The 24,570-nt window shown below is 39.8% G+C and overlaps 1 protein-coding gene across 2 annotated transcripts in view; it reads left to right on the forward strand.

Moving 5' to 3' along the window:
• RERG (RAS like estrogen regulated growth inhibitor) overlaps window positions 1–21,441 on the forward strand; it is a 109,060-nt gene extending 87,619 nt beyond the window's left edge. For both annotated transcript variants that reach the window (XM_084294244.1, XM_084294245.1), the window contains exons 3-5: window positions 1,575–1,631; window positions 16,771–16,844; window positions 17,568–21,441. In XM_084294244.1, coding sequence (XP_084150370.1) covers window positions 1,575–1,631; window positions 16,771–16,844; window positions 17,568–17,975 — 539 coding nt within the window. In that variant the 3' untranslated portion in view covers window positions 17,976–21,441. The remainder of the gene's footprint in view (window positions 1–1,574; window positions 1,632–16,770; window positions 16,845–17,567) is intronic.
• The last annotated feature ends 3,129 nt before the right edge of the window (window positions 21,442–24,570 follow it).

Genomic DNA, 24,570 nt, shown 5'->3' on the forward strand with positions numbered 1-24,570 from the left:
AAGCTACACAGAGATTTTCTTGTACTATAATGACATCCACATTATGACTATGGCTTGAAAAGTAACTTTAGCTAAGAACTGCCACATTGACTCTGAAAGCCAAGGAGAGCTTTTCTGCAAAGGCTAAAAAAATAGGATTTCCTAAGGAAAAAAAGAATAACACCGATTTAAAATTGCGTCTTGTCTAGTGATCTCATTTCCTTAGGATCAGATTCTTATTACCCTCCAAGCATGAGGCAGAGTTAAATCTTCCTAAAAACTAATGTTCTGACTGTATTTAAGAAAATAGGTTCCAAATGAGCAAAACTGAATTAATTAGTTTTGTTCTGCAGTGTGTTAAGCCTTCTCCTACTCTTGGGCACAGAAGTAGGAAGTGGGGAGGGGATTCCTATTGCTTTAATTTTGAAAAGGGTCAGAAGTGGGTTAAGTGTCACCTTTTGCTGTCTGTCTGCAGCTGGAAGAACAGAACAATCCTGTAGGGCTGACAAGGAAAACTTTTTCTATAGCTGAAATCAATGTAATCACAGCTAGTGTGGTGATACCACTAGCTCCAGTTTGTAAACAGAGAGGATTTTGAACCAGTGGCATGGGTGAGCACTTTGTTTACCTCACAAGAAATTCAACGTTGTGCTTAGCTTTAAGTTCGATGGTTAGAACATAATCAAAATCTTGACAAAGATTTTGTAGGATGTCTTTAAAGGGGGGTAGAGAGAGAAAAAAATAAAATTATATATTTATATATATATAAATATAAATAGCAAGACCTTAGCCCATAAACTGAAACTGAGAACTAGTTATCCAGTGCAACAAAATCCAAAGTATTATTTAAATTTCTGCAAGTTCGTTAATTCCATTTGCTGACCATTACTTTAAAATGTTATATCTGGTTACTTAACAGGGACAAGTACACAAAACACTGAAAATAAGTGGTTGCAAGGAAAGCATGACAAGATGCAGAAGGAAGCTATTTAGCCAATTATGCATTTACCTTACAAGGTTTAAAATCTGATGAGAACATTTTGTTGTCCTTTTTTTTTTTTTCTTCTTCAGAAATTAAATGATTATGAACACTTCTGGTTTTGAAGCTGTAAAGCATCCTGGTTCAAAACCTGCCAGCCCTGATTGGGTTATGGGAAATCTAAAGAAACCCATGTGTCATTCCCTCTCCACCCCCCTCAAAAAAAATAAAAAAAAAGGGGATCTGTTCATCCAACCCCTAGCATAACAAATGGAGTTCTGTTTTGTCTTTTTAACAGTATAAGCTCTTGTGACCAAAAGAAAAGAAAAAAATAGTTGGGGGTTACTATTGAAAACCTCTCGGTATTCTTTTTCCAATATTGTTACATGGGTAAATGATGAATGCTGTAATGTCTTCCACCACCAAGTGGTTGTGTGCCACAAAGAGTGAAAAGGTCTTGATTGCCCCCATAAGCAATGCTGAACTCCACACACAGTTCAGGGGAGCTGCTATATGAGCATTCATACAGAAAAAAAAAAAAAATGCTGGTAAAATTTTATAAACTGGGCAAGCTGATGGTTTCTGCATCTCACCTGTAAACTTTTTGTTCCTCCAGCTCTTGTTGTACGCTTCCTGACCAAACGGTTCATCTGGGAGTATGACCCAACACTAGGTAGGTTATATTTCATTGTATATATGTGGTACGTTGCATTAAATAGCATGTCTGAAGTAATGGAAAATCGTAGCGTTAAAATTTTGAGCCTCAAACAACCTTTAAATTTGCTGTAGAAAGCTTCTCTATGGTCATTTAAAGCTGAAACAAATTATTACCTAAGATGGCAGAACAGAGAAGCAGTAATGCACTCAAACAAAAGTGGAATTAATATACGAGGCACAATCCTGCCCACATAGAGGTCAGTGGGAACTTTGCCTCTGAAAGTAATTGCATTATTATTTCCACTCTGAAAATTAAAGTATTTAGCTTGTGATCAGTTTTCTGCTTTTGGATAACCCAGCCAGCAATTGCTGGAGAATAGACTTTCTGGGATATGTAACTCAAAAATTCAAGGGGAAAAAAATGTGTAGGTATTTACACTCTGCCTGCACTTAGCTAAGTTCATAGTCCTCACCTTTCAAACACACATTGCATCTCACTTCTAGAGTAAGCAAATAGGGACACGAGGCATCAGAAGTGCATCAATGTGTCCTCTCCACAGCTCCCACTCAGCTGAGTTGGGTCTGGCACTGTTGGCAAGCTGGCACAGATAACTCAAAAAGATTTCAGATGGTTTCTTTGAGTTAGAAGCCTTTGAAAATTTGGGCCAACTTCTTACTAGTTCTGAAGTTAGTCTATTTGAATGCTCGGCACCATAGAAAATCCAGGCCAAGAAGTCTGAGATGAGGTGTGAAGTAAGGAGCTGGGAAGTTCCCTTTTCTCCTACAGTCTGTTGAATAAACACCGTCCAGTTAAACACCTATTTCTTTCTCAGAGTTCCTTCTCTAAGAAGTCACGCTAAAGAAATAGAGAACAATATAATTTTGCATAGCAGAAACAAACAGGATTAAATTTTAATACACTTTTTTACAAAACCCAAGCAGCCCTTTCAACAAAGGAAAGTTTCTAGTATCATATTATGTATTTTTGTCTGGTAAGATGAAGAAATGACAGATATCAGAACTCTCATCATGGGAAAGTAATTCTCAGAACAATCTGAACTTAAATACATTCTTTTATCTGCTAATATAATTCACTGATGAATATAATGATGTCACCTGTCCTGCACAGTAGGATGTTCAGTATAATGTTTTATTAAACTTTACACTTCCATCATTTATATGCCATTTTCAGAACCTGACAATAGAAGACCATAATTATACAAAAGATTTTATTTTATTAAGTTTATTACCGTCTTTTTGGGACCCTGCATGCAAAAGCATCATAGTTGTGCTGTTGAAGCACACAAACTAAAGTATATGATGCAAGATTTAGTATTTTTTGCCCCATTTTGAAGGCTCTACATCCTTTTTGCTGTATAAGCCTTGACGTTTGTTTCTGTTTTTACAAATTAATACAACTGCAAATCAACTATGCCCCTCAGGATTGTCTTCTGTTAGCAAAGTGAAAAGCTTTCATGCATACAATACTCCTATCTCAATACAATTAAGTCTCTTCTGACTTACTGAATTCTACAGTCTCACCCAGTTTAGAGGAAAACAGCTTAAGCTATGTATTACAGCTATTATGAAGCTAAGTGCTTTAAGCTGCTCAGAGGAAAAGGTTTGAGAAATGCATAAACCAATAATTACAGAAATCTCTCATGGAAGAAGCACACTAGATACTTTTTTAAAGTACTATTTTTCAAACCATATATCACAACAGGATTCAGAGGAGGCTCTGAAGTGTTACAAAACAATCTCATGATATTCTAACCGTTGTTCAGGCCTTCAGAGGTCAATCATAAAGGGACTATACTTTCAAAAGCTTTGAGAAACTGCTTTGGAGAATCTATTTCTCTCTTTATCAAGGTCATTCTCTGGTGCCTCAGCATCCAGTTACCTGTAAACGTCACTGAACTGGTTACTGAGAAATTTTACCAGATTTGTTTCTTCTTAGCAGTAATGGACTGACGATTGGGTGGAAAGAGGGATATCTATATATTCCAGCAATTTAAAACAGTTTAAGCTGTGTCACCGAGACATTTGCCCTAAATGGAGATTAATCGTTTTTTGTCAAGTAATGTTGAAAGGATAGGAGTAAAACAGATGCAAACAATCTAGCTGCTGCGCAACAGGAGGTTTTGCCAGAAATCACTGGGGCTGTGACAAGTGTCATGTTCACAGTTTATTTCTTATGTCAAATTCTCTACTATCCATTAGACCTCTGATGCAAAGAATCCCTGGATAATTCTATTTTTAGAAAAGCTTTCTCCAAGCTCTACAAGGCTGGATGGAAATTCAACATTATCCTAAGTTAAATATCAGGGTAAATTTAAAAAAATAAAAATAAAAATACAACTTATGCTCTTAATTCAAGGGTGGCACATTTTAACTGGAAAGGAAAAACACACATTATAAATATTCTTTACTACTCTAACCTGCCAGAAGAAAACGAAGGACAATATTTTTAGCAGCATCTGGACATGCTGCTGTATCTCCAGGAGCCAAATTACAAACCACAAAATAACATTTTCTGGCGGGAGCAGCACTACTGAATCTTGCAAATCTTGGCACATGGAGCCGCCAAGGAAGTCAGGGTTTTGCACCTCTGCCACTTCTGTGCATGATGTTAGCTCTGTGCAAGCACTGGTAAGACAGCTGCATCTTCACAAAAGTACATACCACTGTGCTTTTTATTTTACCATTCACAGCCAAGGGATAAGAGCTGCAGCAAAGGTCATTTTGTGGGGAGTGCACACTGTCAGCCTTGACTTCTCCATAATTCCTGCTTAACTGGCAAGTCATTGTCACCGTCTTGGCATGTTTTTATTTTTTATTTGCTTATTTTTTTGGAAAAGGTGCCAGATCACTCGGACTAAGTGATAACCCGGCATTATCAAGGTGAATGAGCTTCCAGTTTCTATCTTTATTTATAATAAATCACACAAGTATCCTATGTGTGCAACAAAATTAGAAGGTCCAAAGAAACAGCTCTACAGAGAAATAGGCTGGAACTGCACGTTTTTAAAAATACATTTACATGTATTTTAAAAATACAGTTTTCTAAAATGTTAAGTATATGAATTCAGCATTAAACTTAGTTATATTAGTTAGTTAAATATCACAGAATCACAGAATTGTCTAGGTTGGAAGAGACCTCCAAGATCACCTAATCCAACCTCTGACCTAACACTAACAAGGCCTCCACTAAGCCATAGCACCAACCTCTGCATCTAAACATCTTTTAAAGACCTCCAGGGATGGTGACTCAACCACTTCCCTGGGCAGCCCATTCCAATGCCTTTCAGTAAAGAAGTTCTTCCTAATATCCTAATAACCTAAACCTCCCGTGGTGCAACTTTAGCCTATTCCCCCTCATCCTGTCACCAAGCACATAGGAAAATAGACCAATCCCCACCTCACTACAGCCTCCTTTAAGGTACCTGTAGAGTACGATAGGGTTGCCCCTGAACCTCCTTTTCTCCAGGCTGAAAAACCCAGCTCCCTCAGCCGCTCCTCGTAAGACTTGTTCTCCAGACCCCTCACCAGCATCGTTGTCCTCTGGACTCTCTCGAGCACCTCCATGTCCTTGTAGTGAGGGGCCCAAAACTGAACACAGCACTTGAGGTGCGGCCTCACCAGAGCCGAGTACAGGGGGACAATCACTTCCCTAGCCCTGCTGGCCACACTGTTTCTTATATAAGCCAGGATGCTGTTGGCCTTCTTGGCCACCTGAGCACACTGCTGGCTCATATTCAGCTGACTATCAACCGTCACTCCCAGGTCCTTCTCTGCCAGGCAGCTTTCTAACCACTCATCTCCCAGACAGTAGAGCTTCTTGGGGTTGTTGTGCCCCAGGTGCAGGACCCGGCACTTGGCCTTGTTGAACTTCATACATGTACAGTTGGCCTCATAGTCATAGCCTGCCTGCTTCACAATGGCTTCCAGCTCCTCTTGTTTGTTGCCCATGCTGTGTGCATTAGTGTAGATGCACTTCAGTTGGGCCATTGCCTTCTCCCCCGGCCTTTCCATTGTTCCCCCGGCATGACTCTAACAAGCCCTGTTTCAGCCCCATCCCCCTTCTCACCTAGTTTAAAGCCTTCTCAATGAGCCCTGCCAGCTCCTGGGCTAGGATCTGTTTTCCCCTTTGAGATAGGTGGGACCCGTCTGTGGCCATCAGGCCGGGTGCCGAGTAAAGCGCCCCATGGTCAAAAACCACAAAATTTCTGTGTTGGCACCAGCCTCTGAGCCGCGTGTTTATCAGGTGGGCTATCCATGTCCCCTCTGTACCCCTCCCTGCCACTGTAGGGATGGATGAAAACACCACCTGTACTCCTGCTCCATCTACTAACCATCCCAGTCCCCTAAAGTCCCGAAACCTTCAGGCTTCTCTCTTCAATATTATCACTGGACTATCAAAAGAGGATAGTAATCAGAAGGGCAAACCAGGTTGGGGAGCTTTCTGGCAACACCCCTGACCCTGGCCCCAGAGAGGCAGCAGACTTCCCTATGGGTAGGGTCAGGCCGACAAATAGGGCCCTCTGTTCCCCTGAGAAGAGAATTGCCTACAACAATCACCCTTCTTTCTCTCTTGGTGGAGGCAGTCTTGAGGCATGGAGTTGACTTCCTCACCCTAGGCATCCTCCTGGGTAAACTTTCTACCTCATTCTCACCCACTGGTCTCTCAAGCTCCAGGGCCTCAGCTCTGTTGTGTAAGAGCACCTGGGAAGGTGGGGCTGGTAGGGGATGGGTGTTGCCTTCAAGGTCGAGCAGGGACCTGTTTCCATTCCTCCTCAACTCCTAGGTCCCCTCCCTCTGCCCGACAGCAACAGGGCTGGGGGTCCACCTCCATTTGGGGTGTCTCACCCCAGTACCTCTCCTTCAGGCCCTGCAGGGAGTTGCTCCACCAGTCTACCTCCCGCTCACATTCCCTGATATCCCTCAACCTCTCCACCTCCTCCTTGAGCCCTGCCACCAGGCAGACCAGGCCATTCACCTGCTCTCACCTCACACACAGTGCCTCTGCCTCCCTCAGATGGCAGCAACAGGCTCAGACACTTCCTGCATGCAGAGACCTGAACTGCCTCATTGTTGAGCGGGCAGTCAGTCTGGGTGGTTACAGAATTTCTAGAGACAGCTCTCTGCCTAGTGTAGACCACTGTGGCTTAGCTAGTAGTAGACAGCCATTAGATGAGTTGTTCTTATGGGCGGGGGGGGAACACTCTGCCCTGCCTGCGCAAACTGCTGCGTCCTGCCCTTTTTGCATGTCCTGTTCGCTGTGCTCCCTAGGGGCAGGTTTTGAACCTCAGGGTATAGGGGCACTGCTGGCTCTACCTACGCCTTGTCAGCCTCCCTTGTGAGGGCTGCCGGGTTTTGGCAGCTGCCTCGAGTAGCCTCGACGTCGGAAAAGAAGCCCTGGCTGTCCTGAACTCTGGCTCCACTGCAGAATGCGTCTGCCCTGGAGCCAATCGCCTCAGTAAGAGGCTATGTACAGAGAAAGGGGATTAGGCTACCACATGAATTTCACAAAAAATTCATTAAATGTTGTAAAAATAGAATCCAACTTGCCAATTAATAAGCAGATTCACTGTGATGTTAGAAAGCCTAAAAACCACCTTCGCCTAGTTGGGGCACCATTTAACCCACAGCCTAAAAGCACTTCACAAACATATGCAATGTCTCTGTGGCAGATTTAATACAGAACTGGAAATTATTTGTGCTATATTTCATCTTGGCTCTGCAGACAGATTCGTGTAAAAAAAAAAAAAAAAAAAAAAAAAAAGTATGAAAACAAGCATTCCTATGTATGATTTCAGCAGGGCCTGCCAGGAACTGGGTGGCAGCAGGCTGACAGTTGCCTTCCACTGCGGTGGCTTGGCTGGGGGAAAAGCTTGCAGCCTGTGAGCAGCAAGTAGCTGCCCTCACAGCCCTCTTGGGGTTTGGCCACCTTTTGTGGCTGGTTGCCACAAGGACAGACGTGCATAAACACCTAACACCTGCCAGCCACCACCTTGTCAGGAACGGACGTGCTCTGTGGGGAGGTGTTTCAAGGCAGAGGTGTGAAGGCCTTCATTTGGCCACCTACTTTATGTGGGGAAAGTCCTGGCTTGAATGCAGGCCTCACACGGATCTCAGTGATACAGGACTTCATGTCACAGTTGTAAAGTGTGTTGTGGATAGCTGCTCTTCTTGGTGCCAGTAATTAGAAGTAATAGTCTGGACCTCAGCAGTTGCCCCCGTGAGCTATTGGCAGTGCCCAGAATTTAGTGTGACTTCTTCACTCTTCTCAAGGGTGGATAGGCACTGTGGTTTGCCATCAGACAAGAGATATTTAATGGATTCAACATCCCTGATTTTATAAACAGAGTAAGTCATCAAGGGAACCAGTCTATTCATTTTTCCAGAGAGGGTAGAAAAGAAGGAAGAAGCTCAAAGCATCAGCTCATCAGCAGACAGACAGCACTGATGCTTGCAAATTACCTCATGAGCAACAGCAAATTACCTGCTTCCATCAGCCATGACAGGCAAGGAGAATCTCCTGGCTTGAAAGATGAAAAAAGAAAATTAATCATAGCTATGGCTAAGAGGGTGCTTTTTAAAATAAGTTTTGCAGTATTTCACTGAAAACACATTTGCTGTTTTAACATATCAGGACAATTCACTCCTCTAGAAGCTGCTGAGCTGGGATAACCAAGTTTAAAGAAAATGAAAAAAAAAAAAAAGTTGAAAGGAGTGAATTATGAACTGGGTTGTGTCATTTGTTCTAAATTAGCACTTTGATGTACAGATGGGGGGAATGAGGTGTTTCGCGACGCAGAGACTTACAACATCCATTGTTGCCATACAGGGAAGAAAACCACACAAATAAAACGCCAAGGAAGTACAGGAGACAGGTTCCCCAGTTCTTTCCTTGATTCTGTCATTGAGTTGTTGCTTGTAGTCTCTCTGCCTCTGCTTCTCATCTATAAAATCCTTCATCTCATGGAAGCATTGTAAATCTTTTAACTCTATGAGTACCGGTTACTCTAAGACTCTTACATCAAAGGCACACATAAACACCATTTCTTCAAAGACACAATTTTAAATAAGAATCTGCTTATAAAAAACAGCAACCAAGGAGTTAATATTCTTGTTTACCTTTCTAAAATTCACTTGGCTTTCTCACACTGTCACTAAATGTCTTTCTCTAGCTGATCACATATTTCATACAGTTTTGCTAATCCTCTGAAAGGAAAATTGTCTCCGAGCAGATGATCAGCAGAAGAGTGCATGACAGACTGGCCCATCTATGAAGCTGAGACAGACAACATGGAGTTTATTTAACATAAATAGGATAGGTAAAAGACAATTTTTTATGGTTTCTCTTCTTCATAGTAAAGAAGCATGTGCCTTAAGAAAAATCATAATTTTGCTAGGCTTGCTAGATTAAAGGTAATATTTTTAAGAGTATGTGCTTCCTTTCAACTCTCAGAATTTCTTAAAGTTGCTCAGGTTTTTGTTCAATCTTTTTCAACCGGGACAGGGGAAAAAGCAAGTTGGTGTTTCTACAAAGTCCCATTCACTCAACATACGTTCAGCTCAGAAGACACCATTACACATGCCTAAAATAAGTAGGAATCAGTAAAGATGTGACAGCAATTTGTACCAACTTATCTCCTATTAGCTTGATTATGAATGGCCCAAGATAACAGCATTGTTCTCCAGCTGAACATTAAATGTTCAAAGGACTGTACAAAGTTACAAGTTCCTGATGAAGGGTCAGAGATGCCCCTGTTACTGCCCTGATTTATCTGCTACAAGAGAATTTCATGTTCTGTAGACCAGATCAGGACATATAAATTTCACCACTGTGGCAATAATAGCAGAAAACATTTTGTGAAGGTAAAGTTTATCTTGGCAAGAAGGCTTTTCCAGCTGGAAATCTTGTTGCAATGATTTTTTTTTTCCCCTTAAAATAAATAAATAAATGAATAATAAACCTATTAGGAGGGTAATTTTACATATATAACATCTGTAGCTGGGGGTTCTGGCAGCAAAATCATAATATTCAGGGACCACAAGGGCAGTTCGCAGATATGGTACATAACATAATTAATATTACAACCCTGCCAAATATTTATAGCCTAGACCAGGCTTCTGAGTTTCTTTTCTACACCTTAAGGACAGATCTGTACAAACAATAAGCAGAGCAGACTGTGAATATATCCAAACTATCTTCCATCAAAATTGTTGAGAAACAGAAGCAGCTTAGCTGTGGCAGCCAAGACCTCTCTAAGAATAGTTTATCAAGAAAAAGATGCAAGAACTATCTTCCTGGACTTTGTGCCAATACAGCCATGAAAAAGAGCTGAGGTCTGCAGGTCCAAGGACAGTTCTCAAGGACTGTCTTTGCTCTTGGGTTTAGTCTTTCCCTGGACATCTGGAATACAGACTGAATACAAACTCTTTGTCCCTGGGATTGTTTTCACTGCTGCAGATTGCAAGTTGAAGAAACACACATCTTTGTATACTGTAGATTTCTAGTTTTCTTGACTTGTGGCTCACTCAACAAGTTTGTCTTAATGCTCCTGAAGGCTTACTACCTGCCTTCACTATAAAAATATTGATTCCCGGCAGCACAGCTGAGAGAGAAACTGCCCAGACAGCAGACAGAGCTTTTAACAAATGGGTCCATACTAAAGTAACTGTTAATAAATCATTAGCTGATAGTTCCTTCAGCCCTGGAGTGTGAAGGTTAACAGAACAGCAGTCCCAGGATGAAAGCAGACCGGGGAGGTCCTTCCCTCTCAGCCCCTTCTTCCTCCTGCTGCCCAACAGAATACCACAGTCTATACAGTGCTGTAGAGCAGACCATTTATATGCTTGTGATTGAAAATACCCATTTTCTATAGCAAGAAAAAGAGGGAAGAGAGAGAAAGAGGGAGATCATCATCTTGCAAAACTTTGCCTCCAGCATATTTCATCTGAACAGCCATGTTGACAACTACAGCTTATCCAAGTGCATAGCTAGAAAGAACGTATGTGGTCCATTACTGGCTTACAGCCAAAATGGGCTGTAATGTTAACTAACCATTTGGGGCTAGGAGGAATGGCTGCCAACTTGTGTTTCGGGGAATGCCATGATAAATGTGTGCATATGCTTAATAGTTTGCTGGAAAACAGCCTTATTTTCACACCAGACTCCAGCCATTAATGCCCTCAAATGTTATTAACAAAATTACTTATTCCTTCTGCTTCAGTGCTTAACAGACTGAGTTCCTTTAATAGTCCAGATTGTGCCTTGCTACTTATCTTCATGGAGTTCTGTTTTCTCCCCACTTCAAAACAGTAGAAACATTGCTTAACTTGATATAGATTCAATCCACGTTATATCACTTTTACTAGCCTTCTCAGCAGCAGGAATTTGTACTGTATGTATTACAGAAATGAGTTGTGAACGTACTCTCAATTTCTCTGAGGTGCCTGTAAGGAAATAGACTGGTATGGCATAGAGCACCTTAAACCCCCGACCCTGGCTTCAAATGCTCAAAAACTTGAAATGAAGAAACTATAATTGAGAGCAGCAGAGTAAGACATTTTAAACAACATGGGAAGCAGTTTTCTGGAAACATGGTTTGTTTTCTTTCATATGGGTCTCAAGATATTTCTGATGCCAGTAATAAAAATATGCCTTTTTACTGTAGTTGTACACACAGCAAAATCAGGAATGGCAGCAGCTCTTCTTGCTGGAGCTACAGCTGCAAAATATTTTGCCCCCACTTTTCTTACTCATCATATTCCAACATGTTCTCCAGATGAGCAGAAGTTTCCAGTGCTTGCTTCTGTACTGTCAGGAGCACAGGCTTTTGTTTTGCTTGTTTTAGGTGTGAGAAAAGTCTCACTGGTTAGTTTTCATTTATGTTGGCAGAAATAAGGTGAAATACACACGGCTTCTCTAACAAAGACCTCTTGCCATAGTCCAAAAAAAAAAAAAAAAAAAAAAAAAACCAGAAATAGAAATAGTTTATTTAGACTTAAACTTGTCATGTGCATAATTCCCACCAGGAACAAAGGTATCTGCTTCGTGTTTGGTAGGAAACTTGAATCAGAAAATTAGAAAAACAGTTGAAGCCTTGAAGTTTACTCCATACTAGTTAGCACTGCTCCAGCTTTGTCAGTTTTGTTTTAACTTGCCTTAATTAATCCAGTTCCCAAATATCTGTGCGCATTTTCTCTGCCACTCTCAGCAAAAGCTGGGTAAGGACAGAAAGGAAATTAACACCATCCTCTCCTCTCAAAAGAAACCCAGTGCTAGCACCCAAGAGACTGTCACATGCAGCAGAAGCCAGCAAACAGACATTTCCCTTTATTTTTAGGGTTTTGTTCATTTTAAAGTTTTGTTCAATAAAACTACTCTAGCTTTTCTATTTGGAGGGCAAAATATTAAATATATTAGTGTATGTTAAATATGGAAATATTAATAAATCAAGAAACAAGCTGTGTTTTTGTAGGCTAGTTTTATATATCCCACCTATACTATCCAAAGAGGAAAATTTGGGAATGCAATAGATCCTTTCATGCAAAGATAAGAACTATATAATCTAGTGTAGCTATGCACGCATTAGCCATTTATTTTGCTTCTCTCCTTATTAAAAAAGAAGAAAAAAAAAGTAAAAATGATAAAACCAAACTGCTCACTGAGCAGCAGACCTCACAGAGACTCACTTCTGAATTTGTTCTCCAAATTTCATACTGCAGTAGCTTCTCTCTTTGCATATGCCCTCCTGTGTACTCTACGTCCATCTAATGTCCCCTAATGTCTTTAAACATCTGCATGCATCAGGGGCAGCCCACAGCCTGGCTTGTACAGAGGCATGCTCCTGCTGAGTGCCCAGAGGAGATGCTGTCTCTTCCTGTATCTCTTCAGGGGCATTGATAGAGTCTCTACCCTCCACCCAACCCTCATTTTAAGGAAACCTAAGATAATAGAAATAATTGAGAGCTTAGACTTGGACTCAGAGCAGACTAAAAACAGGTTGACAAGCTAAGACATATTTGGTAGCTGTAGTGACTGTGACGTGACTTTTTTGTGCTTGCTCTAATCAGGCTAGTTTGGAAACGTCTGCTGTACTGAAGTCGCAACTCTGATTATAGCAAACATGTAGCCTCATCAAAGGGAGCCAACAAAGCCAAAAGTGATGTTAGAAAAACACTCCTTCACACATCACCAAACAGATTCCAAAAGCAGCATTCACAATAGCAGATCACACATGAAGCAGACTGGAATCCCTGGAACTGAATGTCACCACAAATACCTTCCTGAACACAGTTTGGTTTGTATCCGTGGCTTGATGTAAATGGTCATGTAGTATGATAACCATACATCCAAAACACAAGACTGGTTCTGTACACCCTTCTGGAACTTTTCCTTCTGTATATTCTGAGTCTTGGGGTTACATATGCAGAAACACTTAAGGCATGGAAGAGCGCAAGCCTGACTGTCAGAGCTCTCAGTTATATGCCTGCATTTTTTTTTTAATTATTTTTTTTTAAATTTTCATTGCCTTTAACTACTACTTTTTCATGTGATAATAACAGAAAACAATGCATTTCATGATTTTATTGTTAAAGTAAATAACACAACTATGCTTATTTGGTGATTTGTAGTATGTTACTAAGAAGACATATGGGGACATACAGCATTAGAACTGTTCTTTAGAACTGTTCTAAATACACAAGGGCAGAGCTGTGGTTCCTGTAAAATCACTGATGGTTGCAAAATGAAAGCCCTCCTGCAGGGAAATAATGGATGGAGTGAGTAACAGCCAGATGCAAGCAAGAAAAATACATTTAGCTGATTTTTAAGAAGGACTGGGATTGAGGAAAAAGACAAGAGAGACTTGCCCAGTTGGGAAGTTACATTCAAGTTACAAGAGCTTTATAAAAGGTGATAAGATCCTGAAGCAGCAAGGAAATGCAGAGGGGACAGATTTCACAAAGGCAGACTGAAGCAAAGCCCTGGAGAACAGTCTCAAATAGTACCAAGATTAGTAATGAAGTAATGGGGTAAATTGTGTTCCCAATGGGCTGTCACTTTTCTCAAATGTGATAGAGACAAATGCCATCATGATGGACATCAAAGACTACAGAAGTCAAAATGAGGAGAGAGTTTATTTGAAAAAGAGAACAGGAACCTCTATCACGTAATCAGAAATAGTTATGGGAAATTTTAATCTTTTGAACATATTTCTGCATCACCATCTAACAAGATTTTTACCCTAACTGATCATGCCTATTAACTGTAGCTTTTCTGTCTGGAAACTCTGCTATAATTATTACACAAAAGCTCTTTTTCTAGGTCTCTTGCAGCTCTCAGGTCCAACTGGCTGAAAGCCACCATGAAAACAAAGTTTCTTACAGTATTTTTGTATATTCTGGTATTATTAACCTTTCTTGACAAAAGTTAACTAGAATTTTGTATGGATATAAAACTTGTGTCCCTCCATACTTAGAAGCAAACAGAAGAGCCCAACCTGATTTTAAATGTACACATAAAATAACATACATCATTGTTCCATCTTAACTAAACCTACTGCTATAAGTTTTCTTCCAAAATCAATAAGCCCTTACAATGTAAATATTTCCTTCCAGAAGTGTCGCATGCCCCTGCTATTTATTGCCTGTTCAAAGCAAACAAGTGTTGAATTCATCCCAGGAAAGATATCAGATAAAGTATATCCAGCACATATTTTACCTCATTGACTCTAATTGGAGTTAAGGGTACTTAGCTGAGACACAGACACCTGCATTGTCAATAGTTTCAGTTAGGGATCCAGAAGGTATCTCAAGTCTTCTTTCCCTTTGTCTGCACAACTTAAAATAAAGAGCAGCATAGGGAGAATAAAATTAATAAAACCTAAATCAAGATAGTGCATTTATAAACTAACATGGGAAATTAAGGTTTTAGGGTGCCTGATGTGAACAGCCTGGAAATCAGGACTTCAGGGCTCATAGCATCTGACCAGATTCTTCTTATGTTTCTGTTCCCTTGAACAAGAAGCCATGGCTGCCAAAAAGTTTTAAACATCCAGCTGTTTTACTCTCCTCATTTAAATTCACCCAGCTACTGCACATTCCAGCGCACAGGAACAGATTCACTTTTACTAATATATCTCAACACTATGCTGGCCCCAATCAGTGTTACTCATCCAGGACCAAATTCCACCCTAAAGTGGACAGCCAAAGTGAGTTAAACTTGCAGCATAAAACACCAGCAATTTAGAATCACCTATTAAAAAAACTCAGCTATCTCTTAAGAATCACACTGCTTTTCTGCAGTAAGTCTACTTCTTGAAATTTATTCTCCAGTTTCTCAGAGAAGAGCCCTATGACCTACTACATTCTGCCTCCTAAGAAGAGAATTTCACAAATGCACTGCAAAAATGGACAGATACAGGTATTTTCTGAAGTTGGGTAGACCAATTCTCAACAGCTACTTGTCAAACAAGGCCAGCTAGTCACATGCATTTAAGTATTTTAAGACCTAAATGAGTAAATAGGTAACACTGCATTACTCCTTCAGAGAACTGTCTCCTCTTCACACCACTTTCCCCTAAAGAAAGGAAGCATAAGATCCTAAATGACCTTGGATAGGGAGTGCTACTCAGGGAGCCCCAACCTAGCACTGAACATTTTATCCACTGAAATAACTTGCTCAAGGAGCTTTACTGCAGCTTCTGCACCAAACCAGAGTTTCTGCTTTGCTGCATTCCCCTGAGGAAAGTGCTGCAGGTAAGACATCATACAGAAGGGAAAAATAAGACATGCTGAGAGACTTAGATGTATCTTACTCTATTTTGGAGGAATAACCTCAGGATCATATCAACTCCTTCAACAGCCTTGCAATAACAAATAGAAGGGGGCTTTCCTGCCTTTAAAAATTCAGTCTTCATTGCCTGAAGCCCTATACAAGATTGGTTGCCATCTGCCTAATTAAATTGACCATTTGTCCCTATTAGAGACAGCTGTGCTACTTAAAGCAATTAAGGTGGCACAGGAGGGAAGTAACTTTTTTTTTTTTTTTTTTTTTTTTTTTTTTGGGGGGTGGGGGGAAGAGAGTGTTTGCAGTGCTGACATCACTGAAAAATTCCTAACTATGAAGAGGTGATACATTCAAGTATGCAACAAAACAAAAAAGATATGCACCAAACACGAGCCCTTTCAGAGGTTTTAATTCAAGAAATGTCTTTCCTTTAACATATCCTTCATTCCTTTTAGGGAGATTTACACCAAATAAAAGAACTGTGTCTCTGACAATGCAAAGCATTCATAGTCACTGACCACAGTTTTACAGCATATGTATTTGCCTTTTGATATAGGACATCTGTGAGCTAGCAACAGTAATAAATCTAAATGTTAGCACAGATCATTTTCCAAGTTTTAGGTCAAATGCTGTCGAATTTAACTTATCAGCTCATTAAGATAAAACAACCCCTTTTGTCATTAGTTGCCTGGTTCCAGAATCTGGGACACAGTAAATAGGTTCCTTTTTTCTATAGCATTGTTTGAATGCTTAATGCTCACTGGCTATCCTTATAAATCATATACAGAGAAATCACTGCTTGAATTCTTGGTAGAAGAAGGGAATGTGATGATTTCAGCATGTTTCAAAGAGACATTCCTAAAATAACTAACCATTCTGTAACTTTGTCACTGTATATGGCCTGTGCATAGTGGTTATGTCCCTGATCTACAACCACACTGTTTTTGATCTTGTCAGACTTCAGGCTAAGCAGCAACAGGCTTTCAAGCCGGATACACTGAGAGAGGCAGAATTTGTGCTTTACAGGTGGCAGCCTTCATTATGAGCAAACATGAAAAATGGGCTTCAGTCTTGCAGAGCTCTTTGCTGCAGGAGACTGTCCTTTTGTTGGGGGCAGAGTGCAGTGTACACAGGTGCAGGCTTCATGGGAAAGCAAGGTATGGGGAGAGGGAAGAGTCATGGCTGTAGAAGGAGGACTTGAGTCTGCTCCACTGGCAGGAAGCACTCCAACAGATAAAATTTAGTGAAGCTGTGTGTCACATATCAGGTCTTGTGCTGGAGTAGCTGTAAGGAAGATAGAAAAAAAAAAATCACGCTCTTTTAATACTTTTCACAAAATGTGTTCTTATTTTAGAGTCTACATATCGTCACCAAGCTACCATTGATGATGAAGTGGTTTCCATGGAGATACTAGATACAGCTGGTCAGGTGCGTGGGTGCATGTACTAACATCCAACACCTTGGCTCAGACAGGCAATAGGGAAGGGGAGTGTGATGGTGGCAACGTGGTGGGTGGCAGATGTGCTCCATTTCTGGGGACTGAGATTTGCTTCTGAGCAGAGCTCTCCTTCCTCCCCCACCACCAGCTTGCTGTCAGACCCAGTGTGCTAGATCCAGGCCATTCTGCAAGGGACCCTGCTTACACTTTTCAAACACTGGAAGAACAAACAAAGTTAAGGTTTACACTGGGATTAAAATTATTTTGTTTTCATTCCTTGACTCAGGGCCAACCCAACAATGTTATTACTATCCACAAAGTCATAGCCTATTTCTGCAATCAAGTGATGTGGCTCAACAACTTCTGTTAGTGATTTCTACCAAACTGTAGAAGAGTTTTGTCATAGCAAAGACCCCTTTCCTTTCAAAACACAGCAGGTGCTCATGCTGCACATTCCTATGAAGTTTGTGTGCTTGACATTGCTCAACAGAAACCCTGTTATGATTGCATGCTACCAGCCTGCCCATAGCAGGCAGCCCATGACACCTTGGCAGAGTAGGTCTCCTATGCCACACAATAAAAAGGTGATGTGTGTAGAGTACAGTCAAGTGGGTGTACATGGCTTTCCAGGCCTTGGGTGACCAACATCTATTGGCCTGGTGTCTTTTTCATAAATTGTATTCCTAAGGCTGCTGTCTGTCTTTTCAAAACAGGAGGATGCTATTCAGAAAGAAGGACATGTGCGATGGGGTGAAGGCTTCGTGCTGGTCTATGACATCACAGACAGAGGCAGCTTTGAGGAAGTGCTGCCACTTAAGAACTTGTTGGATGAAGTTAAAAAACCCAAAAATGTCACTCTGATTCTGGTGGGGAACAAAGCAGACTTGGATCACTCCAGGCAGGTCAGCACAGAGGAAGGTGAAAAGCTGGCCACAGAACTAGCATGTGCTTTTTATGAGTGCTCTGCTTGCACAGGAGAGGGCAACATTATGGAAGCCTTCTATGAGCTCTGTCGTGAGGTACGGCGTCGAAAGATGGTCCAGGGCAAGACTCGGAGACGAAGCTCCACCACCCATGTCAAGCAGGCTATTAATAAGATGCTTACCAAAATCAGCAGTTAAAAAGAGCTGTACTAAGCCAGAGAAGCATTGTAGAACATATTAGCTTGGGATAGGGACAAGGCAGGCAGAGCACATTTAATAAAAAATGGTCAAAGCTTTGCTGTTAAAAAAAAATAGAAAAGTCAAACCACACTACTTTTTGAGTAACATGGGATCAGACTTTTTCATGTTGCAAAATGTATTTAGCCACACTGCTTCTGGCTAACAAGGAAAAAAAAAAAAAAAAAGAAAAAAGAAAAAAAAAATAACTCCAAAGGACTAGATGATTGTAGGGATTGGCACTGACAGAGTATCTTCTGCTTCTACAAGGCTGCCTCCAATCCCTTGCAAGTCAGTAGTGCCTGAACACCATTCCCAGCCAGCCAACTGCTCAGTAGCCACTTACTTGGAGAGTAAGACTTAGTCTTCAGTCCAGCAACAACCATCAAACTTGCTATTCTCAAGGACTGAGGCTGCTGTGTTTTTCCAGAAAGTTCATCTGACACCTTTCACCAGCTCCAAATTGGTGCATTGTGTGCTTATATTCCAAACTGTCCTTTCTTGTTGTTATTTTGTCAAATCTATGAGTGCCGATATTCTTAGCGAGATATGCAAAAAATACTGGAAAAGTCTTTTTCATAGAGTGTTTAGCCAGCAAGACACACATATCAACAGAGCTGAAATTCAGCTGCTTTTTGACATCCTCTACAACGACAGAATTCATCAAGAAATAATCAGCTAGTCCAGTGTCATTTCAGCATTTCCCTCTTGAAGTACAATACTGTACTTGGGGAAATGGGAGTGTACATCTTGGGAAATCAAACTAAAAAAATAACCATAATACTATTGATTTAGTTAAGGGTAGTTTTTATCTTTTGTTTACATTTTTGTTTTGGTCTTATTTCAATTCAAGTAGTTTCCCTTATTACATTTTATACTGAAGAACTTAAGACATGGAAAGGCAAGTCCAAGCCCAAATGTAATCAGATGTGAAGGGCTTTTACCATATCAAAAGGCCATCATTTCCAGATGTTTAAACTTCCAGATGTTTAAACCATCACAGTTTTTTGTGACTCTGGCACTTTCAAGTGAAAGTACATTTTATCATATTTTTGGTGTCTGGGATAAAAAGCATACTTTTTTTTTTTACTTTTTCTTTTCTCCCCCTCCTCTCTCATGCTTCTCATTTAAGCCAGCTGTTAAGTTTTGCCTCATGCCTACTTGTCTTGCTAACTGTAGTAGTGAGGTCTTCTTCTAGAAGAAGCGAGAGGTACAAGAACTAAGACTGGAAGACTTTCGGACTGTGCTTGTCTCACCAGTTGTGTTGCATCCCTTTAGTCAGCTTTATGTGCAACTCAGACTGTCATCATGCAGAACCACAGCCAAAGGATACTATGACAAATGAGAATATTAGCAGTATTCTCCTTTGAAGAACAGCCCTCTTATAGTAACTGCTTACAAGTCTATTCTCCACTGCTTTGCACTTTGTATGGTTATTTGCCTCTGTGAGGAAACAACGCCCAAAGGCTACCAAATCCAACTTTCCACAGACGTAGAAGAGTGAGGATATCTGGTAGAAGAGCACTTTATACAGTTGTAGGTAGCCGTATAAATGGTGAAACAGGTTGGAGAATCAAGCCTGTATATCCTCATGGGCAGAGAAAAGTCCCAAGTCAGGACTTCTCAAAGCATGAGCTTACAGATACTTACCAAAGTATTTTTTTAAAATGTTCACCCATATCTTTCACCCAATTTTTATCATCAAAAATCACATACAAATGTATATTATATTTTTGCTCTTTATTTTCTTTGTTTCCCCCATTGTAGACAGTGAAAATTCATTCCAGTCTTTCAGAATCACTTTGGTCCTCATTTTCAGGTATGTTGCCATACATCAGCTATACATACTGCAACGGAAACATCACTTTGTGCTTCTGGGCAGGAGGTTCTGGCAACAGATGATGTCACTGTCTCCACGACACACCTGTTTCCAAACTATTGGTCATGTCTCTATGTCTCTAGCTTCTGAGAGAGAGAGGTTTAGCCATTTTAGTCCTGTAATGCATAATCAATATGAAACAGAAAACTATGTAATCAATATGTAACAGAAAAAGTTAGTGCCTATTCGCACACCAGCGGTCATTAGCTGAAGATCTGAGCTTGCAAATGTGTATGTTACAACATAAGGATAAAGAGCAAGCAATTGCAAGTTGAGGCACTAAGTCATTCTGTTATCTTTCAAATCAGTGCAGCTGCACAAATCTGAAGCAAAAAAAAAAAAAAAATAATCCTTACCTGCAATCCCATGGCAACATAGCTGATGAGGAAAGTTACGGTGTTGGTATTCTAAGCAATTGATTTATCCCTCTCTAAGGAAAGTTCAACAGTTCTTTTCTCTGAAATACTATCTTGGGTTTCAGAGTAGAGCTGCTTTTAAAATACAAAAAGGTAATATATGAATTACAAGAGAAAATGAATTTATCGTACTCATATTATGAGATTGGAAAGGAAGGAAAGCCTAAAGTATGGCCATAATACTTTGCAAAAGAATCCCAGCAAATTATATCTTTTCTCACAATATCTGTTATGGGGAAGTTACAAAATCCTCTTGAAAGAAAATATTCCACTGTGCAAACATGACTTGTTACATAAAGAACCTCTAATAAAAATAGTAACATTCCTTTGCAAAGACTGATTTTGGAAACTGCCAAACATGCTAAACATTTGGTCAGAAAGGAGGCTGTTATTTTACAACCTTTCCTCCCACACAAACACAAATTTCTTTACTTAATTGCTCATTTATTTTTTTTTTCCTCAATGTAATGGTCTGCTTGACAAGCCAATTATAAGATAGTATATTATAATCTGTTGATACATACTACATAGAATTAAATGCAATCCAATTTACTGTTGCTCACAATGTTGCAACATACTATTGGCTATGCTATAAATGTGTCATATTTCTACAATGTGTAAATTGAACCGAAAAGTGCCCAAACATTGAAAAGGCCGAATGCAACATGAACTTGCATTCAGTAGCCTTTCTGCAGCAGACATCAACAGTTTCAATTCTGTTTCTACTGCTGCTATTTAAATGTGCATATATGACATTAACATTAAATTCCTCTCCTCTGCCCTTTCCATTTCTGCAGAGAGAGTTTGGGAAGGAAGATAAACAAAAAGGGGGAGGAAAGGTGAAATGGACACTTGTTACCTACAACAAGTTGAATGTCATTTATGAAGTTTTTAAATATTTATCTTCAATTGATGAAGAGTTAGTCATGCCCATGCTGCAAGACCTGGATCAGGAACCAAGACTTCCCTAGAACTTTGAGAACTTCCCTTCAGATCTGGGGGTTCGGTGCAACTAAGGACAGAAGTGAGGGTCAGCCATTGAGTTTGCACCTGGATCCAGTTATGTTGTCCCCAAACCTGGGGATGGTTGCATCTGGCGGTTTGCTACAAGGCTAGTTGATTTTTATATATATAATGATCTGTATGCATTTTTACATTAAAAATATGAAAGCTTGTGCTTGTAGATAATATATAAGAAAAATAAAAATAATAAAAAAAGTGCTCTCTGTACTGAACTAATATGCATTGGTCTTCTGTTAGTTGTCTCCAAAGCATTGTCTTCTAGGTTTAAGTGGCCAGTTGCGGAAGTCCTGATTCATTATTTTTTTTCCCTTTTTAACTTTAGTCTTTATCTTAGGAAACCAAACAGTGAATTTTGCCTGAATAAGCATTTCAGCATTTGGATCAGTTTCTTTGATCTTATTTAGCTGCTAGGCCTAGAATCAAGAGGTCAAATAGCATCTACAGTGAAAAACAGAATTGAATGTCATTGGTAATCATTTCAAGGCTGATCAAAAAGGGTTCAATGTCATGGATAATAAACAACCTTGGTGAAAAACACTGGAAACCCTTCTTTCAAATTCTTTCTTGTCAGATAAATAACATGGATCTTTATCTCAAGCTTCTCAGATAAAATCCTGGAATAAGAGATCCAGGAGATTTATGCCACAGATTTGGATGCAGCCAGCTTTTTACCAGCCCATTTTCAGGGATATGCCCATTTTCCAAGGATAAATACAATGTCCTGTGATTCTGAAGAGAAGGTGCATTATAAGTATGTCATGTAAGTCACAGTATACCAATCACGCATAGTTTGGTCATTAAGGAAGGTGCAGGAAGCTTCATCACAAATGAAGGGAAACAGCAGTAAACCATTTTCTTGTTTTCCTCCAAACCTGGGCAAATGAAGTAATCCAAAGCATGATCCTGAACAGGTTAATTGCAGCAAGGATATAAGAATGCCATATCTGGCAGAGCAGCTAGTGAAATCTATATGCAGGAGCTATGCTGCAAGGTGAAACCTTCCCAGACTAAGTAAGGTATCTTTCCAGTTACTATCAGCCTCTGTAGCACTGCAAAGTAGTTTGGAATTATGCCAAGCTGCACCAGAACTTGCTTCAGTCAAAATAATGCTTCCTGCACCATAAGTAGTTGCATTCTTAATGACTATGTATAAACAGTGCTTAGGATTCCTTTTATCATAATTTTAATGTCTCAAACCATTTACATATCTTGAGAAGAAATAGAAAAATAGAGGCTTTAATTAAAAAATGCTCCTTGACAGTTTGATTTGGCTGCCTTTATGTTTCTTGAAAAATTAAACATATAATGAAAACAGTGCCATCTTAGAAACTCCAACGTTATGCACTTTATTCCCATTACAAATGGCAAAACTAATTACTGCAGGGTTATGAAAATACAGAGTGGCTTGTTGTCCCTTACTTTGCAAGGATACAAGTAGGTGATAATGATGGCTTGTGTGAGGCCAGTTCCATCTGGTTTCTGTAAATACAGTTGCACAGGAGAAAAGCTATTAGTACAGCTCACACCAGAAAGAGACAGTCTAAGCTCCCAGGGCAGGGCTCCACTGACTCGCAGTTACACCTTGGATAGGTCAGGCCCCTGGTTCACAGCCTTGGTAGCCAACCTGAGGAGAAAACACAGCCAACCTGTCTCCTCCACTTGAAAAATATCTCCTCAATTTCTGATCTGAAGTACAATGGTAGGAAACTGGGAGGTAAGTTCACATTGCTGACTGGCGTCTAATATATCAGAGAATGGAATGGAAGTTTGATCTTCTGGATTTCTGGACTGGTCTCTTTCACCTCTGCTTGATATTCCACAGCAGTACAGTTTGTTTTTGTTCGTTTTGTTTTGTTTTCAAATATTACTGTCATAAAATTAAGATTTTCAAATGTAGGTGTCAATATACTCTGGTATTCAGGGAAGTTGTATAGACAAAGAAGCTGTGTAACAACTCAGAAGTCCCTCTCACAGGAATGCAATATTTACAAATACCTCTGGAGGTAAATTCTTAAAGCTGAACACAGCTGTTCTGAAAAGTTGGAAAGCAATTTTGTTGATAAGAGATGATCTCATAGATAAAGCACAGACCCCTTTGTCAGCTACCACAGTCCTAAGCCTGACTGAAACGTTCTCTATCAGCAGGGTCTTCTTCCTTCCACAAGGAAATATTAACGTGCATGATAATAGTAGATCCAAAATTACACATCATGCATAGTAATAGTAGATCTGAAATTACACATCTCAGATCAAATCTACATTTTTTTAATTTTTATATATAAAAATCATTCTCTGTATATTATACATTAACATCTGTAATATACTACATTATAAAATATAAATAATGAATAAACACATTAAATATATTGATATAATATGTATCTAAATTGTATATAATTAATATACACCTATTATATCATTTATAGTAATATACATCTCTCTGTATATATAATCTATTATCAGGAATTTACAGAACCTCAGGGCTTACAGAGCCTCATTTCAAAACCCATCAAGTTCTAGTTACCAAGAATACATCAATAAAGCAGAAATTAATGGTTTATGGAGAGGGTCTGATTTAAACTATTTTGTCAGTACACACAGTTTAAATCCACTTAATTTCATGTAGGCCACTCAAAGGCACTACTAGGAATACCAAAGAAACACAGAAGGAACTTTTGCTGGGAAAGGGAAAGGGGAAGGGAAAGGGAAAGGGGAAGGGGAAGGGGAAGGGGAAGGGGAAGGGGAAGGGAAAGGGAAAGGGAAAGGGAAAGGGAAAGGGAAAGGGAAAGGGAAAGGGAAAGGGAAAGGGAAAGGGAAAGGGAAAGGGAAAGGGAAAGGGAAAGGGAAAGGGAAAGGGAAAGGGAAAGGGAAAGGGAAAGGGAAAGGGAAGGAAAAATAAATAATCCCAGATTCATAATTTAAATAAAGGTGGAATACCCATTTTTCTGAGAAGTAATTGCATAATTTAGTACGTTAACGCTGGTATAACTGAACAAAACAACTAATGAGAGAAAGAGAACATTTTGAGTTTTAGATATTTGTTTTCTTTTTGCAAATCTAGAAAGAAATAAAAATATTATTATGATGCAACAAACGCTAGGTCTGGAATTTGTCATTAATGTCAGGATTCTGATATCCAGATTTAATTTAATAAAGTTTCTGGATTGTTCAATATTTCAGTTTTTAAGTTATGGGAAACAAACTTCTCTAACAACCTTACTCAATATTACCCCAGCTG

This window comes from Netta rufina (genome assembly GCF_964035555.1).
Source record: "Netta rufina genome assembly, chromosome: 1".
Lineage (NCBI taxonomy): Eukaryota > Metazoa > Chordata > Aves > Anseriformes > Anatidae > Netta > Netta rufina.